This window comes from Mus musculus, chromosome 14 (genome assembly GCF_000001635.26).
Source record: "Mus musculus strain C57BL/6J chromosome 14, GRCm38.p6 C57BL/6J".
In the NCBI taxonomy this organism is placed as follows: Eukaryota; Metazoa; Chordata; class Mammalia; order Rodentia; family Muridae; genus Mus; species Mus musculus.
Genome location: NC_000080.6, coordinates 118,003,399 through 118,025,920, shown reverse-complemented (window position 1 = coordinate 118,025,920; position 22,522 = coordinate 118,003,399). Strand labels below are relative to the sequence as shown.

Sequence of the window (22,522 nt, the reverse complement as noted above, 5' to 3'; positions counted from 1 at the left end):
AACGATTATCTTATTAATTTATTTTTAGTTTAGGAGACTCTGGTGTCCTCATTGACACCACATGCAGTCTGGCCCAGCCACATGTGCAGTGACTTTTTTTAGGGTCAGACATAGGTTAGTAGACTGTGTGCCTACCAGGTGTGGGTCCTGGGCTCTGCCCTCCAAACCTTATTTTCTGTTAATTTCTGTTATTAAGAAGCTGTTTATTATTAAGCATCTATTCAGGGACAGTTCCTATTCTATAGGTATGGAAATAAACACAATGTTTTAACCTCACGTATCACTCTATGCTAAACGATACTCCTCTTTTGAAATGTGGAGAATATGAGATTCAGAGAAGCCGAGGCATGGGAAACCAGCTCGAAAGGTCTCCCACTGACAGATTTCCTCAGTCGAGACAGTCCTTAGCTTGACTCATCACAATGGCTTTCATTATAGCTGAGCCAGTGTAGTGCTAAGCAGAGACAACACTAATTGGGGAAATGGATGTCTGAATAATTTTTCATGACTTTTGAAAAGATGGGGCCATTGATTTTTACTGCATTTATGCTTTGTAAACACAGTGTTGACTTTTTAAATATGCAGTTCAATGTAGCAGACACACAGTGGCTACCTCTTAAGTAGCATCATGTCTGAATAAGATCGAGAAGAGCTGGAGTATCAGTGAGGATGGGTGACCACCATGGGCAAAGGTCTCTGTGGGTTCCGTTTGGTCTGGGAATGTTACTTTGGCAGATGCTAAAATGTCTTTTCAACACTCGGCTTTATAAGTACAAACACACACTTTTGAGAACTAAGTCAGTCCAAGGACTGAATTAAATGTACCTCCTTATCAGTCAGATAAAATATGACTTTAGCCTCAAGCCATAGTTTATGTGCACATCTAGATGGTCTAGCATCAGCTTCAGTTTCTGTCCCCTAGGTCTTTGCTGATTCTACAACAAAAAAATAGCCTGGAGGTAGCTCTGGGCAGACTGGACCCTCACATTACCACAGAGCTCTCTCTTCAGCTCTCACAGCGGATGCTTGCTGAACTGGCCACATCTCTTAGAAGTTGATGCTTTAATAGCAGTACCCCATTGCACCTAATGTTTGTGTTTGCTCAAAAAATTTAAAATAATAAACATTTTTCCCCTCAAGGAATTAACTACTGAGTTGCCAGGGTTCAGTTTCTTCTACGTGTCATTCATATTATATACAGCATATTCATAGGTATATGTGCATAAATATTTGCATGCATATATTTCATTTTGTCTTAGTTTGGGTTTCATTGTTGTGAAGAGACAACATGACCAAGGTAACTATTGTAAAGGACAACACTTAATTGGGGCTGGCTTACAGATTCAGAGGTTCAATCCATTATCATCATGGCAGGAAACATGGCAAGGTCAAGGCAGACATGGTGCTGGAGAAGGAGCTGAGAGTTCTGCACCTTGGTTAGAAGCAGCCAGGATACTGGCATTGCAAGGTGAATATGAGGAGGCTCTCTTTCACACTGAGAGGAGCCTGAACAAAGGAGTTCAAAGCCCATCCCCACAGTGACACACTTCCTCCAACAAGACCACACTAACTAATAGTGTCACTCCCTGGGCCAAGCATATTTAAACCACCACACATATATAGTACTATTATATCCATTTAAATTAATGACGAATTTTTATTTTATTTGTTTATGTGCATGTGTGAGTACTTGCATGTATATCTATCTGCACACCATATGTACTTTGATGTTCTTTGGGGTCAACAGAGAGGGTCAGATTCTATGGAACTACAGGCACTTGTGGGCCACCACATAACTGCTGTGTAATGAGTCATGGTTCTTTGTAAGAGCAAGATATGCTCTTAACCACTGGACAGTCTCTCCAGTGTGTCTCATCATGATGCAGATTTAACCAGATCACTGTTTTTGTCTGATAAAACTCCAGAATGACAGAGAAATACACCCACTGCCCTGTGTGTGTGTGTATGCTCTTTTCCCTATAATTGCACACTGGTCCATTTAGGATGCTGTAATGAAAAGACCAGAGACCAGGCTCAACCAACCAACATTGATCTCTCAAATCAAAGCTTCTGAAAACCAGGAAGCGCAAGGTGAAAGCATCTGGCGTGGTGAGGCGCTGCTTCATGGTTCATAGATGGCCGTGTTGTTGTTGCTGCTGTTGTTGTTGCTGCTGCTGTTGTGTCTTCACATGGCTGAAAGTGAGAAAACGTTGTCTAGGGTCTCCTCTATAAGGGAATTGATCCTATCCTTAAGTACTCCATCCTTATGGCCTGCCATCATGCAGAGACCTATAGTTTCCACCATCACAGTCAGGCTTAGGGAAGCAGCCGTGAGCTAGGGGAGGACACGGTGCGTTCAGTCTGTACAAAGTTGTCTCTTGTCCCTCGCTGGAGTGTGTTCCTGCGACACAGCTCAGCCACACAGGTAGAAGTCTGGATGCCCCCTAACCGTTTCATGCACGTTCTTGATGGCTTGTTTCAGGAAAATGAAAACAACACCCTTGCTATGCATTGCTTCAGAGCCTTGGTTAAAAAAAAAGGCAAGAATTAAAAAAAAAATCCTCCATGAAAGAACAAGCTGATTAAATACGGTTCTGTTTTTGAGACAGGCTCTTATTATATCATGTACCTTTGACTGGCCTGGAACTAGATATATAGACCAGACTGACCCAGAACGTACAGAGATCTGCCTGCCTCTGCTTCCCTAGGGCGGTGGTTAAAGGCGTGCACCATCACCACCTTAAATATGTTAGAAAAGGACTTTTATTTTTAGACCTTTCGCCTTAAGTTTTAAATCAGGATGTAGTGCCTGTCTGTCTGTCCCGGTTCTGTCATGTGTGCCGTGTGACTTTTAAACAATCACATTTATCCTTACCTCTGAATTCCAAATGTAGAACCCACAGCAGTAACATATCACCGTCATACAAGCCTCTCTGACAATAAGGACTGTTGGGTTGTGAAGGCCGCAGTGTGCTGCTCTTTGATAATGTACGCATCTTTTTGCATATGGACTCAGCTGTGGTTTCTCTTCTCCAGATGCAGAAGTCTCCTCCCTTCCCCTTGCATGGCAGGAATCTGAATTTATAGCCAACTCAGTTCAAGCCCTTTGGCAGTAGCCTTGTCCTTATCTGCATTCTTGTGTGGTATTCTCTCGCCTGTGAGAACAATGTGTGTTGACTGATTGCTTTCTCCCACAAGGATCACATTAAAATGAGTTTTAGCCATGTGCTCCCATTTTCTTCACCAGTGCTTCTGAGCCGAGACTCAGTATTTCCCTCCCCGCTTCCTGTGCCCATCCTTACTTCTGTAGGAGAAAGCACAGTGGAGCTGTGCAAGACTTTGTCCCGTTATTCCGAAATGCTAGATTTCAATACCAAACTGCATTTATGTCTCTGGGTAGTGGATAAAGGTCCATAACAATGTATCTTTATGTGACTTTTGCTCCTCACATCTGACCCTGAAATAGCAGTTGGCCATTAGAGCAATAGTCCCCAAGTTAATTTTCAACCTGACAAAGCTACAATTAGTATCCCAGAAACAACACAAGGTTTCTTGTCAAGGACCTGCATGGTAGCGTGAGCCCATGGCTGGCTGTGTTGGCTACACTGTCTCCCTTTGTGGCTGGCTGTGGGTATGTTATGACTTGCATTCACTTTATTATAGTCTGCATCATTTCAGAGCGCACGGCTCTTCCTCATTTACTGTGCTCTGTAAATTGGGTCTTCTGTATGTTGTTCCTAGCAGAGCATTTATTGTCTGTTTTATGGCCCGTACGAGACCTATTGTCTTCCATTATTTCCCCCCTTTCTTTTATCTCTGCTGATTATATATTGCTTTAGACTTTTGTCTGCCTTGTTAATTATATGCTTTGCACGGGGAGGGCTCACTGTGTCTCTACAAGCTGTCAGCCCCTTGCTGTGCCGGTGCGGTATCTTCCCGGTGGCTTGAGATTCTCTAGCCTTTTTCCTAATCACATTTTTATTTCTGACATGGGCTCAAGAGATCGTGGAAGTTCACAATTGGCTTAGAAACTCCTGAGTTGAACTCCACACTTTCTCCTCCTTGTCAAAGGTGCGGCTACACCTGAAAACTAATTTGCTATTGTGGCTGCTCCTGGAACTTAGCTGAGAGATTGATGCATAGTGTGATTTATTGTATGGGAAAAGAAATACATGCTTTGAGAACTCTGGTTTTAGCATGCCATTAATCCCAGCACTTGGGGAGAGGGGCAGGTAAGTCTCTGTGAGTTTGAGGCCAGTCTGGTCTATAGAGTGAGTTCCAGGACAGCTAGGGTTAAACAGAGAAACCCTGTTTTGAAAACTCAAAAACCAAACCAAACCAAACCAAACCAAACCAAACCAAACCAAACCAAACCAAACCAAACCAAACCAACAAACAGAACTCTGGCTTTGTCTGTGAAGGGATGAGGATGGGTGCAGAGATGCAGAGATGGCTCAACAGCTAGAGTGTAGACTGCTCTTGCAGAAGACCTGAGTTAACACCCATGACAGGTGTCCACAGCTGCCTGAGGACCCCAGCCCCAGGAGGTCTGGCATCTCTGTAGTCATACTAGCACACATGCACACACTTTCCAGCACTCAGACACACATGCATATATTGAATTAAACATGAAAAAAACATTTTATTGTAAAATGAACTCTGGCTTTAGAGTTGGGCTTCCTGGGTTCACACACTCTTGCTCCGTCATAGGCCTGCTGTCTGCTGTTGGACAAATCTCTTACTGCTTCTGTATCTTTCTTACTTTCTGCTTTAGGCTGTGCCTCCCCCTCATTGAAATTCTAAAATCCTAATCCTTGATCACCCAGTCAATGACTTTGTTTGTACATAGTTAGCTCAGATCAGGTCATGTTAGAGGACTGTAGGTCACTCATCCATTATGCAAGGGACCTTAGCCTGTTTCTGGTGCTCTAACAGAATTCTACAGTCTGCATTAATTGTAAACAATAATAGTTTGTTTTGTTTATGGTTTTGAAGGCTAGAAAGGCCAAGAGCACAGCACTGACATCTGGCAAGGGCCTTCATGCTGTATCATGGTGTGGTGGTAGTGGAGGAAGGGCACTATGTGAGTTTCTGACAAAGGAGAGAAAGCAGAAATTGGTTTTTGTTTTTGTTTTTAATGAGAAAATGGCTTCTATTGCAGTCACCCCAATCACAGCATTAGCCCATCCGTGTGTTCAGACTCGTGACTACTTACTAGTGGTGGCCAGGGAATGTCAGCATGACTTTCGGAGTGACACTCAAGCCTTAGTAAGTGATGTTCACAGAGGCAGAAGGAGTCTGGATGTGGCCAGTACGCATGTCTGAAGATGAAGGCAGAGACCCACAACCAAGCAGTGGCAAAGACCACTGGAAGGAACCAGCTCTAGCAACATCTTATTTTGGGTTCCTGCCTTCTAGAACTGGGAGCTGGCAGTGTCTAAGGCACTCAGTCTGTGGTCCTTCCTTACAGTAGCCTGAGCACTGGATGAAAGCAGCAGCCATTAACTCAGGCTATTCTGAGGTCCCAATGCGTTGTTATCCATAAAGCTCTTAGGGTAGCGTTTGACACAGAACAAGCACCAACAATATTAATTATTGTATTTATTACGTGCTAATTATGTACCATATGCCTCCCTAAATGCCCATCTTTTTATTAGCTAGCTCTACAAAGTCATGATGCCAGAGGATAGTAGCCTGCACATACCTGTAAGGTAGGGACTCCTTCATTCTTCTTCTATGAGCCATTGTGTTGAACTAAGCTAGTAACAGCACCGATGCTATACTTGAAGTGACAGTCGCCATTTGCTAACGTTTCTCACACAACAGAAGCTACTATAGGTTCTGCGTTGCCATCTCGCCTCCTCCTGCGCCATGCTGGTGTCCCCTGCTGATGTTGGCAGTACTTCCCTCATGGTCAACACTCATGGGCCATGTCCTCCTCATCTTCTTACTGATTCTTGACAGCTCCTCCTAACCCCCAGTGCCAACACTACGGTTCAAGGAACAGCTTTCTCTATGCGTGGTGGAGCGAGTGTGCACCTGTCCTGAGCTGTTCAGACCTACTGCTTTCCCTGTGGTTATCTATTGCTGTGTTAGAACGACCCCAACACTTCAGCTGGAAGCTGTGTGACCACTTAATTTCTTATGAGCAGAGACTCTGGAACGGCTTTACTGAGAAAGGGTGGGGCAGGATCTTGAGGTGTTTGTAGTCTGTTGGTGGTAGATACTGGAGTGGCTGTGGTCTGACTAGTCTTTGTTCCTTTGGCTTCTCTGTGTGACTGAGTTGGGCTTCCTGTCAAAATGGCTGCCCCCAGAGAGGTGGGGCTCGTAGATTGTGACCCCAAGTTGATCATGTCTAGGACATAGGAGGAAGAACAAACGCTGTCCCTGAGCATCCTGAACTTGCAGCCTAGGAATGAAAGAGGAAGTCATACAATGGAGCCAGATGTGAAGCCTCAAGTGAACTCCTGCTTTTACACCCTGTTAAAAAAATCAGGGCTGTGCGTGCGGTGATTACACTGTGATATTTTGAAATATATAAAGATTGCACTTATATTTGAAAAGGATTTTACAGCTTCTTTGAGAAAATAAAACGAGTGTTCTGTGTATTCAACACTTTTAGACTTTTTATTGCTGTGCAATATGAAGAATTCAAGGGGAAGGGTTGTGTGTGAAATGAATAGGTAAAGGGCATGCAAAATCCGAAAATCCACTTTTGATGTTTTTATTTCTTTTTTTATTGCTCATTTATTTTACAATAATGGTGAATGCTACCTCTACTTCTCTGCTAAACTCAAGCATCTAAATTTTGAGTAGAATATGTGGTTATCATATTTGCCTTTCTCCTGGAAGCAATAATTAGCACAAGATCCAGAAGGTTTTAGATGTTTCCAAACCAGTGTGAAATCTGCAACACGAGTTCTTCTTTATTCACTCAATCAAAGGATTTACAGCCCTCTCTGAGGAGGTATCTCTGCATGCAATTGCAGAGCTCATCTGAGAACGCCAGTCAGTGCGTGTGTCAGCAGGGTGGGGACACACATGCTCCCGTGTTAAGGACTACATTCCACTGCAGAGAAGGCTGGGGTCGGGTGAGTAGCTTGTCACTGCGTTCATCTGTCTTGCAGGTCCTCCACTCTTTTACAGACGCCATCTTTGATGAGTGGCTGAAGAGAAACAACCCTTCCACAGATGCCTGGCCTCAGGAACTGGCACCCATTGGTCACAACCGAATGTATAACATGGTCCCCTTCTTCCCACCGGTGACTAATGAGGAGCTCTTCCTAACCGCAGAGCAACTTGGCTACAATTACGCCGTTGATCTGTCAGGTGAGGAGTACAGCCTCTAAGCGGGTGACTCAGTCAGCTTCTAAGGCAGCTTGCTTGCTCTCTTTTTAATGTAAGCAAGACTGTTAATTGAAGCATTCAGGCCGAGTTAAGTTTATTGGCTATTTTGAGAATACCTTGGATTTAACAAGATAAGTCATTAAGCTACCAATTAAACATCAGACCATTTGGGAAAACTGTAAGTTGTTAAAAGACACTACTCTGCAGAGGCAATGTCAACTCTTCTGCCTGATTTGACAGATTTTTATCTGAACTAACCAAATCTATGAGAACTGTCCCATGTGTAACTGATAAAGTCCAAGTGACTTTACTCCCGTGTGGACAGGGAGGGGCTATTGATCTTATTTGCAGCAGAGTTGAGATTATTGAGACAGACTTCAGATTGTCGCAAGCTACAAAGAACAGGAAGCAGTAAAAAGCTCAGCCATTGTAGAAAGTCATACAATGGAGCATTTTAAAGACCATTACTGGTAATGCAAAACCTTCATGAGATTCCCCACCATGGGGTTGAAGGTCATCTGTTGAGTCAGCCTTGGCTACACTCGTGTTGTAGGGACAGGTCTACCCAAGATGACACTGAACCTCGGAACAGATTGGGCTTCATGGAGATTGTAGCCTGCTTTCGAATCCAGGATATCTTTAATAGCACACGTGAATACATTTTCTTCTTTTGCCCAGACTCAAGTGCTTCACAGAATCTTAAGGGAAGTTTGAGGCAGGAAAAAATGAAACAACAGAAATATCTTAATGTGTGGAGAGCTGCAGGATAAAACCTGCTGGTAGCTTCTTCCCGTCTGTCACTGCCCTTATTCATAGCCCACAGGGTGACTCCAGAGCTCCCTGTGTTGCTCGCTGACATGGAGAATCCTTTAGTATTGGCATCTATCTGTTTTCCCCTCTGTTTGACACTGACTGCTTCCTGTCGGCACTAATTTGGGATGTTGAGGGCATCCTTTTAAAACTTCTTTCTCTTTGCTCTTGGATTAAACATAATGATAATCAAAGATTTGGGTTGGGTACCCTGGACTGTTTTTATTCTCTACAACAAGAATCATTTAGCAGATATCGTCTAAGTCCCAAATATACCTAAAATCTATCAACTTACCAGAGGATAAAAAGCCACGCTGGGTGATAGTTTGATATGAAATATATACTTCTGCTGGGGGATGGGGTGGTGGTGGTGTAAGGAAGGTATACTCTTCTCTGCTAACTTCTAGGCTCATCAGTGTTCAACAACCCAGACTGACAAAAGAAAGATTAATCGGAGAAATATGATGTCCCTCTTTATGAGACAGGGGACTCTTTCTAGAACAGAAGGGAAGGAAGACTCAGAGAAGCCAATGGCCTAGGAGCTTAGATGTCACTTTAAACCAAGAGTGAGAAGTCATGGAGATGTGACCTGACAAAGGCAAACTGTGGGAAGGGAATCCACAGGAAAGCAATGGCAGATGAGGCTATCTTGGCAAGTCTGTGCAGCTTCACGCCTTCATAACTGACAACTTCCCCTGGGGAGCTTGCTGGCAATCCTTGTTTCTTTTGAGTATCTGCGTTTAGTCAGTTAAGGAATCTCTAGGAAGTGACATCTGCTGAATGCCAAATGCCTTTGTCGTCAAATGACCCTCTTACCCATGGGTACAGTGTAGGGGGAGATATTCTGCTCCTCTTCCAACTAAGGGTGAAAAGATGTGAGGGACTTGAGGAAGACTGAGTACAGGATGGATCTGGGAACTCCTGGGTGCCCAGTAGCTGAGCAGGTGGTTTAGACTGCAAAGGGAGAGGACAGACAGGGAACTGCACAGGTGGCTTAATTGAAGGCAGGGAGAGGGGAACTTGGCTTTGCCTGCGTGTGAGATGCTGGCGAGCAGAGTGTTTTCAACTAAAAGAGAGCCAAGAGGTCTCTTATGCTTCCCCCCCTCCCTGCTATCTCTCCTTGCCCTTTCCTTCCCAAAGTGCAGAAAGAGGCTTTCTTTGAAGTCCCTGTTTCCTTAAAAGCTAGACACTCCGGAGGATCGATAGGACAGACTAGAGTTTCACAGCACATTCAGAGCCCAGCCAGCTTGTCCCCAGAATACCATTAACGTTCCCTGGAAAACCACGAAAGCTTTTCCTACAATTTCTCTTCAACGCCAACCAGATGTTGCTTCTCTGTGCTTTACACTGCGTGGAACTCCCATACACTCACGTATTCATGGATTTGGATTTTAATCCTGTTAACATGCCTGTTGTTGGCCTTAACTCAAGTGATTCTATCTTCACAGAGCAAAAAGGAAATCTCTTTGCTTCCATACCTTGCTGTACTGGAAGGGCCTAGGCAGAGCCACTGGGCATCATAGCAGAATAGGATTCACCATATGTTGGTTTCTACATCTCAGTTTTATAAAACAAGAAGTGTTTTATAGACAATGGTGATGGCAGCCACATACAATGTGAAGGTACTTTACTACCACCAGCTGCAGGAGAAAATAGATATGATGGTAAAAGTTTATACTATATGTATGTTGCTACAATTTAAACATTTTTTTTTAAAAAGGCCAACAGGATTTGGACAGTAAGAGGCCATTTTTGGTGTCTCATTAAAGAAACGCCAGAAGAAAAATCTGTCATTTGTTGGTTTGTTTTTTGAGACATGATCTTACCATGTTGATCTCGTGGCCTTCAACTTGCTATGTTCTTTGTAGATCAGGCTGCCTTCAAATTCACAGAGATCTCCCTTTCTCTGTCACCCAAGTTCTGAGATGAAAAGTGTGTGCCAATATGCCTGTTAATACTTCATGCTTTAAGAAGCTATAACCAGCTCACACAAGGCCTTCACAAGATCATACAAGACCTGCAGAGGATCATACAAGAACAGCACATGATCACAGAAGACCAGTACAAAATTACACAAGGCCTCCACAAGGTCACACAAGACTTGTTCAAGATCATATAAAAACTTCACAAGATCAAGCTGTTGACTGTCTATAATTTAAGTTTAGCACTGAGTGGAGTAGCCTCATTTAAGTTCCCACCCAAAACTGAGACACTGTTGACAGTCAATGGATTCTGGTGGAAGAGAGAGAGAGAGTCATTTTTCTTAAGCGTGTGAACCTTGATAGTTCTACCATGCTCTAGTGGATGGTCCATGAGTATGAACACCACAAACTGGACTCAGTGGGATACTTTTTTTTTTTTTAAAAGGAGATGAAGTTAGGGGTGGGTAGATAGGTAAGGTGAGTCTGGAAGGAGTTAAGAGAAAGGGTGGAAGGTAAATACCAAAACACAATGCATGAAATTATCAAAGAATTAATCAAATATTATATTTCATATAAAATTAAATTTCGTATTGCCAAGGATTAGCCTTGGCTTGGTTGATGGTCCTGAGGCAGGGGTGTTTAGGAGTGGTGAGAAGAAAGACTCAAAGTCAAATTGTGGGTACAAGCTGACCCCCTGTGTTCTGCTTGAGATAACTTTCTCTGGAGATCTCCAGACAGCTCAGCTCTTGCAGACCAAAGCCCAGTCTTCTATTTGCATATCAATCTAATCATTTACTCCAGTTCTCCTTTGATTATCCTGTGAATCAGCATTCCATGACCCCAGCCCCATGATTCTTAGAAAACGATAGCAAGTACATTCTCTTTTCTTTTTCTTAACATTGCAAATGAATTCAGAGATCTGTCTGCCTTTGTTTTTTAAAAAGATTTATGTATGTATGTATGTATGTATGTATTTAATGTATTAAAGTACACCATTGCTCTCTTCAGACACACCAGAAGAGGGCATTAGATCCCATTGCAGATGGTTATGAGCCACCATGTGGTTGCTAGGAATTGAACTCAGGACCTCTAGAAGAGCAGTCAGTGTTTTTAACCACTGAGCTATCTCTCCAGCCCCTAAGCACAGACAATAAGTTTAGCTGGATGAGATCCTATCCTGAAATTACCACTCCTATCACACCTGGGCCTAGACCTAAATTTCCTCTGTCCCTGGCTGACCACCATGAACGTAGGAATCTGCCTGCCTTTGTGAGCACAAACAATAGGCTTAGCTGAGTGGGATCTGGCTCTGAGATCACCACTCCCTAAGTATCTTTATCTCCTTCCTTAATATCTTTCTGAGAAGCAGGCTCATAGTTTAGTTGCCTCTCTTCTCTTAGGTCCATGAAGCCCCTCATATAATTCATATTGCATCCTTATATTTTACGTAGTTGAGAAATTATATATTTTTGAACTCATGTTTTCAGAGTTCTTTTCCACAGTCTTAAGGGCTCTCCTGAAGGTCTCAGTGTATACCATTTTGCTGAGACATTAGACACATCCTCGTCTTCTGGACTGGTGCTGCTTCTAATTATCATAGAGTCATTAGCCTTGCCAGGGAGAGCATTCCTTGATAACTTTGGAAGGGAGAATATTTCCTGGAGGAGGGACACACACACACACACACACACACACACACACCCCTCACACCCAGCAACTGTCAGCACCTGTGGACGTCCACATCCTGCTGGCTCTGTTCCAGAGGTAGGAACCATGTCATGCCCTTTCCACGATCACTCTGGACTTAGCATCATATAAAATTAATAAAAATGACAAGAAAAATAAGCTATAAGTAGTAACAAGTTCTGCTGGATCGTACCAAAAAAGGACAAAGAAACTCTTTTTGGGGTCAAGATGGGCCCTGGTCCTTGGGACTGAAGAAGGTTGAGAAGGTATTCTGTCCTTTAGGTGAGGGTCAGGTGTTAAAAGACAGGATGGCTTGGACAGAATGACCTACAGCAGTTGATATGGTTCAAGGAAATGTCACATAGGCATAAACACATTTCAAAAATACATGAACTTCATGGGAGAGTGGTATTAAGTGTGAATATATTAGATATGTCATGGGAGAGGCTTAGATTTTATTCACAGCTATTTAAATGGATACAAAGAGGTCCGCTTCTTCTGGTGAGTTTCTGTCAGGAGAGTACATCTATTTTCTAACACGCCTTTATCCTCTACCACAAGGGGAGAGACAATAACAGAATTTCCTGCCGAGAGTGTCTTTCATTAAGCGGTTCCCCAAAGATTATCTTAGCTCTCATGTCTACAAATGAGTTTCTAACTTACAAAAGCAGTTACACATTTCCTTAGAGGTTTTGTTCTGCATCTAAACATTTATTGTGACAGATTTACGAAATGCAACGAGCCTCATTTAAGTAATGGGATGATGTTTTCTGCTTCCTTGAGAAACAGTTGTGGTTAGGGTAACAGCGAGAAGAAAGAAGATAAAATTCTAGCAAGGGTAGCTTTGTTTTGCAAACAAATGTACGTGAGAAAGGGAAATATTTTCATTTTCTAGCGGTGTTTGGCTGATGGAATTGTAACCACAGAGCTGCCTTGTCTGCTCTCATTGCAGAGGAAGAAGCTCCAGTTTGGTCCACAACTCTCTCAGTGGTCATTGGAATCCTGGGAGCTTTCGTCTTGCTCTTGGGGTTGCTGGCTTTTCTTCAATACAGAAGGCTTCGCAAAGGCTATGCGCCCTTAATGGAGACAGGTCTCAGCAGCAAGAGATACACGGAGGAAGCCTAGCATGCTCCTACCTGGCCTGACCTGGGTAGTAACTAATTACACCGTCGCTCATCTTGAGACAGGTGGAACTCTTCAGCGTGTGCTCTTTAGTAGTGATGATGATGATGCCTTAGCAATGACAATTATCTCTAGTTGCTGCTTTGCTTATTGTACACAGACAAAATGCTTGGGTCATTCACCACGGTCAAAGTAAGGTGTGGCTAGTTATATGTGACCTTTGATTAAAAGTCCTTATATTGAATAAGCCTCTTTCTATTCTATAAGCACAGCCACCACCTCCACCACCACCACCAGAAGTACCACCACCATCACCACCATCACCACCATCACCACCACCAGAAGCACTACCACCATCACCACCCCCATCACAACCATCACAACCATCACCACCACCATCACAGCCCTCACCACCACCACCACCACCACCACCACCACCATCACCACCATCACCACCATCACCACCATCATCACCACCAGAAGCACTACCACCATCACCACCCCCATCACAATCATCACCACCATCACCACCACCACCAACAGCAACAAAAACATTGGGTGTATGCCTTCAAACTTGCAGCTAAGTGTATTTTGAGATAGGGATGCAGACAGTCAAAACATCTGCTAGAAATTCTGTTTGTGGGAGGTGTGCTTGTCAATGTTTCACTATTGTATTGAACCACGGGAAGCAAGCTAACTTCATGAGGAAAAGAAGTTTTGTTTTGTTTTTGTTTTTGTTTTTGTTTTTCATAATCGCTGTTTTATAGCTACAGGGACAAGGTGATTGTGCTCTTGGTAGAATCCCAAGGTGGTATAGAACATCACATGGGTCACCTGGCAAGAATTAAGGATAGTTGTGTGTGTGTGTGTCTGTAGTCAGGGCCTTCATTCTGATGACCTTATTGAATCCTAACAACTTTCCCATATCTAAAGCAATAGTTTAAATTTTGCCTTCTTCATTCTTCACATTGGGGGTTAGATTCTAATCTACGAAGCTGGGATCAAGGGACACATACATGTCCACCCTGGGGTGGAGGGACTCACACTCAGACCATGTCCAGCCTGGAAGTGGAGGGATTCACATTCAAACCATGTCCAGCCTGGGGTAGAGGGACGCACACTCAGACCCTGTCCACTCTGGGGTAGTGGGACTCACACTCAGACCCTGTCCACTCTGGGGTGGTGGGACTCACACTCAGACCCTGTCCACCCTGGGGTAGAGGGATGCACACTCAGACCCTGTCCACCCTGGGGTAGAGGGACTCACACTCAGACCCTGTCCACCCTGGGGTGGTGGGACTCACACTCAGACCCTGTCCACCCTGGGGTGGTGGGACTCACACTCAGACCCTGTCCACCCTGGGGTGGTGGGACTCACACTCAGACTCTGTCCACCCTGGGGTGGTGGGACTCACACTCAGACCCTGTCCACCCTGGGGTGGTGGGACTCACACTCAGACCCTGTCCACCCTGGGGTGGTGGGACTCACATTCAGACTCTGTCCACCCTGGGGTGGTGGGACTCACACTCAGACCCTGTCCACTCTGGGGTGGTGGGACTCACACTCAGACCCTGTCCACCCTGGGGTAGAGGGACGCACACTCAGACCCTGTCCACCCTGGGGTGGTAGGACTCACACTCCGACCATGTCTAGGCAGAGAGGGTAGAGCACCCTCATTGTGTCCAGCCCCAGCAGTGCATCATCACTTCCCATGGGCCACAGTCCCTTTAGTTGGAGACTGGTCCAGGCACCTCATCCTCAGCTGCCTTGAGCTTTGTTTTTCTCATAGTTTTTCCCTCCTGCCCTGATGAATAAGAAAAGTCTTTATTTTCCATGTATGATAAAGAATGAATAAATGAAGCTTTAATTCAGCCCTACTTAATGGGTTGAAGTTTATAAAATTTAGTTTAAAGTTGCCATTCTTGATAGTTCTACAAAACTCAATAGCTGCATAAATATTGACTCCGTAGGACAAACAAGCAGATGAGGGACTGACTCTAGTCATTCCTGATCTAATCCAGGTGTTGATGGGTGTGGGATCATGTGTTTACCTGGAAGGCTGATGGGAGGAGCTGGGTCATGAGACAATTCACTAAGAGTCCCATGACCCTGAGCTCTCATTTCACCGATGCTGGGCCCACTTCTTCACAGTTCACTGGATGGTTTGTAAGAATTGGCTGGAGATGTATTAACGCAATGCTGTAGGGGCAATTATTCAAGAATGCTAGCCAATTAAGTCTTATCGTCCCAAGGCAAACTGTCTATTTAAAGTGTGGTAATTTGGAATTAAATGGTCACATTCTACTAAGAGATTATAAGATCATGAAAGATAAGAATGCTTAATATATTAATCATTAGTACGGTGTTTAGGTTTATCACGATTGGTCCTGGAGAAGTAAATGGCTTGGGGGTTAAGAGCACTGGCTGTCTTCTCGAGGGTCCTTGATCAACTCCCAGCTCTCACAAACCTGGAACTTCAGTCCCAGAAGTGTTGGTACTTTCTTTTAGCCTCTCCAGACATGGCTTGAACATGGTACACATGCATGTTTACGCATGCAGGCAAAAGCCCCAAAAACATAAAAATCAAATGTATCATAGTGGTCCCCACTTCTGAGAGGTTAAATGTTACTGATATTTCAAGTCAGAGACCCGTAAGGTGGGTAAAGCCACTTGCCATGCAAGCCTCGTGACCTGAGTTTGGTCCTGAAAACAACGGGAAATACAGGATGTGGTGTTGCCCCTTCTGTCATGCCAGCACATCTGTGCACAGATGAGATCGGGACACAGAAAAGTCTGTCGGAAGCTGAGGGGTCAGCGAGGCTGTAGTGTGTAGGGCAGAAACAGCAGAGGCCCTGCCTCACTACAAGGGGAGAGGGGAGAGCTGTCTTGCCAAGGGCGTCCTCTAGCCTACACACAAGTAAGTAAATAGATTTTAAAAAGGGTTAAACGAGGTGTCCCGGGGATCATGCCTACAGTTCTCTCTCCTGGGTGGTTGGAACATGACTGTTCCGAATTCCAGGAGAGTCTGTGTACAGTATGTTTTCTCAAAGGAGAAGCAAACAGAAGCAAAGTGTGAGGGAACATCCATCTGATGGACGTGCATCAGGAAACGGTTGGAATTCAGGGCTCCTCTGTGAGCTTGCTTTTCCAGCTCTCTGCTGCCATGGGCGTGGGTAAGAAGATGACTGGTGTTGGGGGGTCTGTGGAGATGCTGTTTGTGGGGGAGAGTGGTGGGAGACAAGCAGGCGCACACTGTATCCAGAACCAGTGCGAGTTCCTCGGCATGACTGCCAAAAGGGATAATGCCAGCTGGAACAGAATTCAAGTCCAAGGCTCATAAAGTCACAGGAGTATCCCGAGAAGACTCTGCAAACACAGCCCAGATAACCGCAGCATCCTTTCTGGAGTGCAGGTCTGCTTGGCACAGCCACAAGCACATATCAGAATTCTGTCACTCGGTTTTCATGGAACCCAAACAATGTGTCAGTCACATGGTCTTTCCTGGAAGGTGTACCTTCTGAGTTCAGGGTTCTTGGCTATATATTTTAATCCTCTACATTTTAAAATGAGAGGAAAATACTAAAAATGAAGATAAAATTGCTCATGGCAGATACGCCATGGAAAAGTTATGTATAAATCAATTATATATTAAAAGTACCATGGGAAATCAGGTTTTAAAAGGTGAACATTTATGAATAATTCCATAAGGCAAATGACCATTACTACCTTACCTTTCAGGCATACATATCGGAATTTTCATATACCACATCATCGTAAGATTTTATTAAAGCAAGTTGTTCAGAAATAGAGATAAATAGAGAACATTTATAGGCAGCTTCTTTTATCTCAAGCACGTGTAACTTTTTATAACTATTATAGTTCATGTTTTTCTAAAAGAAACAATTTTGTAATTCTCTACTCCACATAAAAGGAATACAATTTCCTAACCTCATAATAAATCAATTAGGAATGCTTTTAACCAACTCAAAAGGTTGGATAAATTTACCCAGGAAAGAGTTGGTATTTACTTATATTGAATATTATGCAAATGAACTCAGAAAATGTCACTGAGAATTTCAGGGTATTCTTCTCAATGACAGGGACACATTCAACCTCAAGGAAAAGGAGCAAATCACTTTATATGCTTAGATGCTCAGGGTAAGAAAAGGACTGTGCGTATGAAGTGCAGTTCCCATGGAATGACTTCACGAGGCTGACATTCCAAGGTGAAACTTAGGTCCAGTAACAGGTGCCGTTTGTGCGTCTTCCAGATCCAACATTCTCTGACCTTGATGTGTATCGATTAGGATTTAATAGTTAACTATAATACTTTCAATGAATGATTTTAAATCTTATAGGCTTCATCTTATGTTGACAAACAAGGAGAAAACTTAAGGAGGAAAATAAAATTAATGTTTTCCAGTTCTGCTTTGTGTGTGTGTGTGTGTGTGTGTGTGTGTGTGTGTGTGTTACTGGTTTCTAAAGTTGTGTGCATTTATTTCCATCTTTTGGGTGCTCAATGCAAGTATATTGAAACATGTATACATATAGGTACTTCTGAGAATCTGCCCTTGGGTGAGTTGTAAAACTGGATCTCCACTGTAGAGGTGCAAAGGGAGATTTCAACCTTGTTCATGTACAGCGCTTTTTGGTCATGTCCTCACAGTTCCATCCTTGGTGATGCGCTTCCTTCGTCACTGACCTAGGAGAAGAGATACCTCAGGAGTGAGTGTGCTGGTTCTATGGGCACATCTTCAAGGCCAGGAATCCTAAGGATCCTTCAAGCCTCAAGGCCAGCTGTCCTCTTGAATTCCAGAAGGAAGTCAGAGGCAGTGAAGTGGTGGCTAATCATTTGGACTTGGCTGAGGTCGGTGGTGCACCCTTTAGTACCACTCCATTGGCTTCATAGCTAAGCATCTCTACTTACTCAGAAAACATGGGTTGTTAACTGAGACATGTGTAGAAAGTGCCTTTTCCCCAGGGGGTTTATTGTCTTCATCAACACAATGACAAAGACCAAGGCTAAAGTCTTCTACTTTCTCCAGAGATTTTCACCCTGAGTATGATGTAAGTATGGTTTTTCTGAGTGAATGAACGAATGAATCAACTTCACAGTAGGACTTTTTATGTACAGCATCTGGGGTGTCGGCTTGTATTTTTCAAAACCTACTTTAGTAAAGGCTCTCAAATGCTTCAACCCTCTTTCTAGCCCACTGTCCAAAGGTAGGGGAAAAAGACAGTAAATAGGACAAGGGGATGTGGACCTGTTGAGAAGTAGTTCTTTGGGGCAATTCCAATATCTGTCAGGATACCAGCAGTCTAGTTCAGTAGTGACAGGTTACCAACAGTGTCACCAACAGGTTCAAAAGTGTCACCAAGCGCAAATCAGCAGAGCATGATCCAGCAGAAACCTCCAGCCTCTGCTCAATTTGCATGTGTTGCTGGAAATGACTGGAACCAGCCGGAATGCCAGGAGTTCTCTGCCGTGAACTCGCTTCGTGTCTCAACATGAAGGTCAGCAAAGACTTGAGACCAACAAAGGGTTGCACAGCTAGCTATGCACGCACCCCATCACTGTCCGCTGAGTCCTATTTATACTCTCTCCAAACATCTCATGTGGGTCTGCATCACACGACACAACCAGAAGCTTTCCCTTCACTGGGGTGTGTCTTACCATGAACTAGATCAAACATGATATCCCTACCATGAAGTTTCACCACAGCTTACTACCCTTCAGATTGTGAGTGGTGTCTGCATGGGGTAGAATTTGACTCCATGCTATCTGACACAAGGGGCAGTTTTGGCTTTCTTTGGTTTCTAGATGAGTTTCCTTACTCTTGGCCATGGCTGACAGAGACTAAGTAGAAAATTAAGATTTCTGCTCGTCACTTCTTTAAAACTCCACACACATCACTGTAGAGCCTTCTAATGCCTGCTGTCTGAAGTCTGGCTCCAGTGAAAGGACCCAGAGGGTAAGCTATTCACACAGGCTCAATCCAGTATCATCAAGGCGGGAACATGGCAACATCCAGGCAGGCATAGTACAGGAGGAGCTGAGAATTCTACATCTTTATCTGAAGGCTGCTAGCAGAATACTGGTTCCCAGACAACTAAGATGAGGGTCTTAAAGCCCACACCAACAGTGACACACCTACTCCAACAGGGCCACACCTTCTAATAGTGCCACTCCATGGGCCGAGCATATACAAACCACCACACTAGGGAAAACCCCACAAAGATAACTAGAGTCCCTGGCCAGCTGTGGCAGATCCAGGACCCTGATGCCTCAGGGTACCATGATTCACGGATGCTCAAATCTTTATATAAAAAGGTCTAGTATTGGTATACAATGAGCACATATCCTCATGCCTGCCTTGTCATTTCCAGATGGTTCTTAGCTCAGGATAAATGTCGGCAAACAATTTTGTGGCATGCATTCCTTAGGTAATGATTACAAATAGGAAACAGTCTGTATTTGTTCAGGCCCATTTTTTTTTCCATGTAAAATGTCTACTATTCATTGGTTGACTTTACAGAAGAGTAACCCACAAGAGTGATGACAATACTTTGACTTTGGCTATAATGGCAGTTGGAACAGAAAATAACCCCTGTGAACTTGACTTATGCTTTGGCAGGCCATTAAAGGAGATCTTCAAAATAACACTGGGAGGAACTGTGAGCCAGAGTGCATGTCAAGGTGTCCCAAAGCAAAGCAAAGCAAAGCAAAGCAAAGCAAAGCAAAGCAAAGCAAAGCAAAAGATAAAATGATTTCCAACCCAGATAGGTAATATTGTGTCAGGCTACAGTTTCTGGGGAGAAGCCAGGAATCATTTGTGCTTTTTGCCACAGCAATGCAAGTCTGACCTTTGGGGGTGTAATGTGTAAGCAATGTCAGGTAGGAAGGCATGAGCCTGGCTTTATTATTAATTATTATTATTATTATTATTATTATTATTATTATTATTATTATTATTATTATTATTATTATATTAAAATAATGTCAACTTCACTGCCCAAGTCACTCACCCAATGACTTGCTCAGTTTGTGTGCCGTTGGCTGTTTCTGAATTAGCAATTACTGCAGTGACCATCCATCACTCGGGGACGGAGCCAGGTTTACAGTAAAGCAAAACCTGCCCTCTTGTGTTAGACTTGAAAGTTGCACAACATTCTCCCAATGCTTCTGCAACCCCTGGTCCTTTCCTGTGTAGCTTGCTGGTGAGTGGGTACGGTACGAATGCTGGAAGATGAAACAAGAGCTCAGAAGCCAGAACTGAAGAAGCACACAGTCTTTCAAGGAAAAAGGCTTCCTGGGAAGCTCTCAGAACTTCATTTCTGTTTAAAGATTTCCTTATTTTTGTGTTTCTCTGTAAACCATCCCCAGTGCCTGAGAAGGCCAGAAGAAGGCTTCGGATCCCTGGAACTGAAGTACAGGTGGTTGTGAGCCACCACGTAGGTGCTGGGAACCCAACCAGGTAACTAGAAGTGATCTGAACCCGTGAGTCATTTCTCCAGCCCAGAGCTTCATTTCTCAAAAAAAAAAAGTTTTTATTAAGCCTTTAAGACTTTCATTCAATATTTTATGATCAGAACTTCATTGTCATCTCTTTTGATGTCTGATATTTGCCAGCAAACCATCAAAGTATAGGGAGGATATTTCAGGATACTTTTACTCCTTGAAAATATGTATGTACAAGATATGATTTAGTTATCATGATCTGTGTATTTGTATTTAATCTGAAGATTGGAAAAAGACTGGTTCTTTTTATTTTAAAGATTTATATACTTTTATTTAATATGCACGGGGGTTTTGCCTGTGTGTATGCAGTGCCCGAAGAAGCCAGGAAAGGGTGTTGGGTCTTCAGGGACTGGAGTTACTGATGGTTATGAGCCTCCCCTTGGGTGCTGGGGACTGAAACCTGGTCTGGTCCTCTGTAAGATCAGCAAGTGTACTTACCTACTGAGCCATGGGTCATACCCCAGAAAGTCATTTTTCTATTTAACATTGCCATCTGTTACCTGAGTCCAGGTTATTTGGGGGGGGGGGCTGAGATGAGGAGGGCCACAGGCTCAAGCTTGACTTGTTACAATTTAGAGAGACCCTGTCTCATGATGAACATAGGAAGAGGAGGGGGTATATACAGCCCAGTGCTAAAGGCCACCCTGGCAGGCGCTGCAGCACCAGAGTCCACTCTCTGGCATCTCAAAAGGAACAAATGGAAGCCACTTTCAAGGAAAAACAAAAATGGAAGTTTTCTGACAGATAAGAGAACTGAAACTAGAAACAAGCATTTGAAGTAATCACGCAAGTGCAGCATCAGACAATGCCCTGTCCTGAAACATCCCCTTCTCACGCCTGACCTGTATGACGCCATATGACCTGTATGACGCCGTATGACCTGTATGACGCCAGTGGTAGATGCTGCTTGTTATGCGCCCAGGCGGCTTCAGGCCACATGGTTGGAGAGAGTATTGTCTACACAAAACAGAACTCTCATCTCAAAGGGGATAAGAAATAGTTTATTAAAGAACCAGACAGGAGTGACCATAGCCTGGAAACAGAGATTCGGGTTTTCACAAACTCCATGTTTCAACGTGGTAATAGTTAACTCAAGTTTCTATAGTAACAGAACAGAGTAGATCATAAACCAAGACCCTTTTCAAGGTCGTCATTGGAAATACCAGGTTAGATGTCTCTGAAGCTGGCTAGAGGTGTTCTTAGTGCTCTGGTTGTAGAAGCAAGGGGTCTGTTTGCACATCCAACCTTCACCTAAGGTCACACAGATGTTAGGTGGTGTACAGAGGACTTAGGTGGCAGTAGGTGGCTGATTCAGAAGCCAGAGATGGCCCTAGAAGATTTGGCTATGGACTGGAAACATTCTAACCCTTCCACATCTGTGAAGTTCTGAGGGTCAGTTTTTTAGTCAATGTTTCTTTCCAGGGGAGTCCTGTTATTTGTTCTGAGAGATTTCGTGTAAGCCAAAACATTGGGGATTTCAGTTTTAAACAATTTAAATTCCACCAGAAGATGTAGTCTCCCTTTGAGGAAAGCCATTGCTGCTTTGTTCATACACATGGAATATTATCTGGCACATTTGGTGAAGATTTCATCTCTTTGATTTTTTACCTTTTCAAGATTTTTTTTTTGTACATTTCTTTCTTTTTCTTTTTCTTCTTTTTTCATTGGATATTTTCTTTATTTACATTTCAAATGTTATCCCTTTTCCCAGTCACCCTAAGCCCCCTATCCCTGCTTCCATGAAGGTGTTTGCTCACCCACCCACCCACTTCCACCTCCCCACCCTCTAATTCCTCTACACTGGGGCATCGAGCCTTCACAGGACTAAGGACCTCTCCTCCCATTGATGACCAACAAGGCCATCCTGATGCTGCTGGAGTCATGGGTTCCTCCATGTGTACTCCTCGGTTAGTGGTTTAGACCCTGAGAGCTCAGGAGGGGGGTTCTGGTTGGTTGATATTGTTGTTCTTCCTATGGGGTTGCCAACCCCTTCAGCTCCTTCAGTCCTTCCTCTAACTTCTCCACTGGGGACCTCATTGGAGACCCTGTGCTCAGTCCGATGATTTCCTGTGAGCATCTGCCTCTATGTATGTCAGGCTCTGGCAGAGCCTCTCA

At 43.8% G+C, this 22,522-nt stretch overlaps 1 protein-coding gene across 2 annotated transcripts in view; it reads left to right on the top strand.

Moving 5' to 3' along the window:
• The window catches only part of Dct (dopachrome tautomerase), a 39,457-nt gene extending 26,326 nt beyond the window's left edge, over positions 1 to 13,131 (top strand). For both annotated transcript variants that reach the window (NM_010024.3, XM_006518510.3), the window contains 2 exons: positions 7,128 to 7,329; positions 12,718 to 13,131. In NM_010024.3, coding sequence (NP_034154.2) covers positions 7,128 to 7,329; positions 12,718 to 12,890 — 375 coding nt within the window. In that variant the 3' untranslated portion in view covers positions 12,891 to 13,131. The remainder of the gene's footprint in view (positions 1 to 7,127; positions 7,330 to 12,717) is intronic.
• The last annotated feature ends 9,391 nt before the right edge of the window (positions 13,132 to 22,522 follow it).